The following is a 2,654-nucleotide window of genomic DNA, read 5'->3' as shown; positions in this document are numbered from 1 at the left end:
TACCACGCCCGGCTGAGTTTTGATTTATTGTAGAGATGAGGTCTCGCCAAGTTGCCCAGGCAGGTCTCGAACCCGCGGGCTCAGGCAATCCACTCACCTCAGCCTCCCAAAGGCGCAGGATTACAGGCTGAGCCACCGAGCCCAGCGAGATTCCTGGTCTTAAAATGAGAAGATTAGCGTGGACTATCCAGGTGGGCCCAACACAGCCACAAGAGTCCTTAACAGCAGAAGAGGCAGCAGAAGAGGTCAGAGGCGGCCGGAGGGAGGTGTGACAAGAGAAAGACACAGAGAGACGCAGAGGAGGGGGGCCCTGGCACACGGAAGGCGGGGGACTCCGGCAGCTGGAAAAAGCCAAGCAATGGATTCTCCCCTGGAGCCTCTGGAGAAGAATACAGCCCTGGTGACACTTTGATTATAGCCCACTGAGACCCACGTCAGATTCTTAATTTACAGAATTATGAAATGATGATTTTGTGTTGTGTTGTTTCAGTAGCTAGTTTTGTGGAAATTTGCCACCGCAGGATTTGGAAACGAATACAGCTCCAAGCAGCCCAGGCTGAGAGCCCCAGGAGGGAGTGTGGTCCCAGCAGCCTCCTAGAGGTGAGGGTGAAGAGGTGAGGAAAAGTGACCATCTTGGTGCCTCACAAGGGTAATCCCGGGGAGAGGAAGTGCAGAGAGCTTGGTTCTGGCAACTCACCTAGGTCTACCTGTTCCACAGCAAATTCACAGTAGGAGCCATAGAAGGTACTGGGGCAGTTGCACTTGAGACCATCCCAGGTGCCCCCGTTCTGGCACTTAATCTCCTGGAGCTCACAGCGGTCCCCAGAGAACCCTGGGAGGCAAAGGCACTGGCCCTGTGCCCAGGTGCCACCGTTGTCACAGGTGCCTGGGAAGCACAGGAAGAAAGAGAAGTTCAGAATAGAGCCTGACCTTGGTGATGCAGGAATTTAGGGGAAGTGTGGAAAGAGAACAGGGAGACAGGAGGTTCAACCTGGAGTGGTGGTCAGCCTGGTCTGTGTGGTCATCTGAGTAGTGGTCCTGGTTGTCTTAGGTGACGTAAGAGTGGTGGTAGTCTGGGTGGTAGCCACTGGTGTCTCTGGAGTTCTGGTGGTCGGTGAGGTGGGGTATGTCAGCTTGCTTGAAGTCCTCATGGCAGTTGGAAGGGTGCTGCTTGGTTTTGTGGGGGGTGTGGCCGCAGTGACGCCAGGCGGATATGGGGAGGTGAGAGAGCTGGTGCTCACCCAGTCACGGGTGGGCACTTGGGTGCTTGTCCAAACTGTGTTCACGGATGCAGTCCCAGTGCCAGGAGAACTAGGAACACCACTTGTGAGGTTGGTGAGCTCGCCTTCCGGAGTCACGGAAGGAGAGGTGGCCATATATGTAGGAAGGACAGTTCTCATACTGGTGGAACCAGGAAAAGTGACCATTTCGGTAGTGAAGGGAAGGACTGATAATGGGGTGGTGGGAGGGGAAGTAACGTCAATGCCGGGACCCACTTCAACACAGGCGACAGTGGGCGAGGTAGGGACTATTGTAATTGTTATAGTTTCTGGACATGGTGTAGTAGAGGGAAGAGAAATATAAGAAAAGGGGGTAATTTCAGTGAGGGTTGTGGCGGGAGAGGAGATAGTCAGAGAAGTGCTGCTGGTTGCAGATGAAGGCAGAGTGGACAAGGCGGTGACAGAAGAGGAGCCTGTGTTTTCCGTAGTGGACGTGTGTGGGGAGGAAGAAACAGAGTGAGTGGTGGTGGAGAACACTGGGACTGTGCTGGTGGGAGACACGGAAGAGGACATCGTGACAGAGGGTGTTGAAGACGAGATGATGGTACTAAAAGATGTCACGATTGCATTTGTAGACGTACTCCCTCTAGTGAAAGATTTTGTAGTAGACGGGCTTGTAGACGTGAGTGAGGTTTGCGGAGAGGGGGTGGAGACAAAAGTTTGAAGACTGGACAAAGGTGTGCTGGTCCTATGGACGTGCGATGTTGACATGGCACTGCTGGAATTCATGGATGGAGTTAGAATATGAAGAGAGGGCATGGAAGTGTCTGTCCTTGAAGGGGGAAGAGTAGTTGTTACTTGAGATTTTTCATTCCCGGTATGAGAGGTCACTAGAGGAGGGCTATACGTTGAAATAAAGGTAGAAGGTGTCACGGGAAGACTTGTGCTAAGAAAACTTGTCGGGGGAGTCTCAGCACTTGTGCGAGTCGTTCTCGTGGTGGAAATGGCAGCAGAGGTTGTGCTGACAAGGGACGAAGGCTCTGTGATTGGGATGGTTGGGGTAGATGGCGTGAGATGGGTGGATGTTGCTGGCGAACTGGAAGGGGCAACGGTGGAGGTGAGGTCAGTTGTGGAAGCCACTGAGCCAGTGGAGCTAACGGAAGGGTGAGTGATAGTGGTTGGTCTTGTGGTGGGGATGTGAGTAATGAGTGAAGACAAGCGGATGGATGGAGAAGTCACCAGGGTCCCCAAGGTGGTGGGAGCGGAGGTGACGGCAGTTGTGGATGTGCTGACTGTGGAGTCGATGTTTGAAGAGGTGAAGCTGGGGGTGCCGTGTGAAGAGGTCACAGTGGCGGTGGTTACCAAGCTGGGGGTAGGAGTCTCGGCTGCTTCTGAGGTGGGTGTGGAGCGAGACGTGGGTGTGTGAGAAATGGC

General features: G+C 53.8%; 1 protein-coding gene across 1 annotated transcript in view; it reads right to left on the bottom strand.

Annotated features, from left to right (window-relative positions):
• Positions 1 to 2,611, bottom strand: part of LOC103261370 (mucin-3B-like) — a gene marked incomplete at its 5' end in the record, with an annotated part of 6,592 nt that extends 3,981 nt beyond the window's left edge. The window contains 2 exons of the mRNA XM_008059007.2: positions 698 to 886; positions 992 to 2,611. Coding sequence (XP_008057198.2) covers positions 698 to 886; positions 992 to 2,611 — 1,809 coding nt within the window. The remainder of the gene's footprint in view (positions 1 to 697; positions 887 to 991) is intronic.
• Between the last annotated feature and the right edge of the window lie 43 nt (positions 2,612 to 2,654).

The sequence above is a fragment of the Carlito syrichta genome, unplaced genomic scaffold, assembly GCF_000164805.1.
Source record: "Carlito syrichta isolate Samal-C Ts95f unplaced genomic scaffold, Tarsius_syrichta-2.0.1 Scaffold90633, whole genome shotgun sequence".
Lineage (NCBI taxonomy): Eukaryota > Metazoa > Chordata > Mammalia > Primates > Tarsiidae > Carlito > Carlito syrichta.
This window is presented reverse-complemented; position numbering and strand designations above follow the sequence as displayed.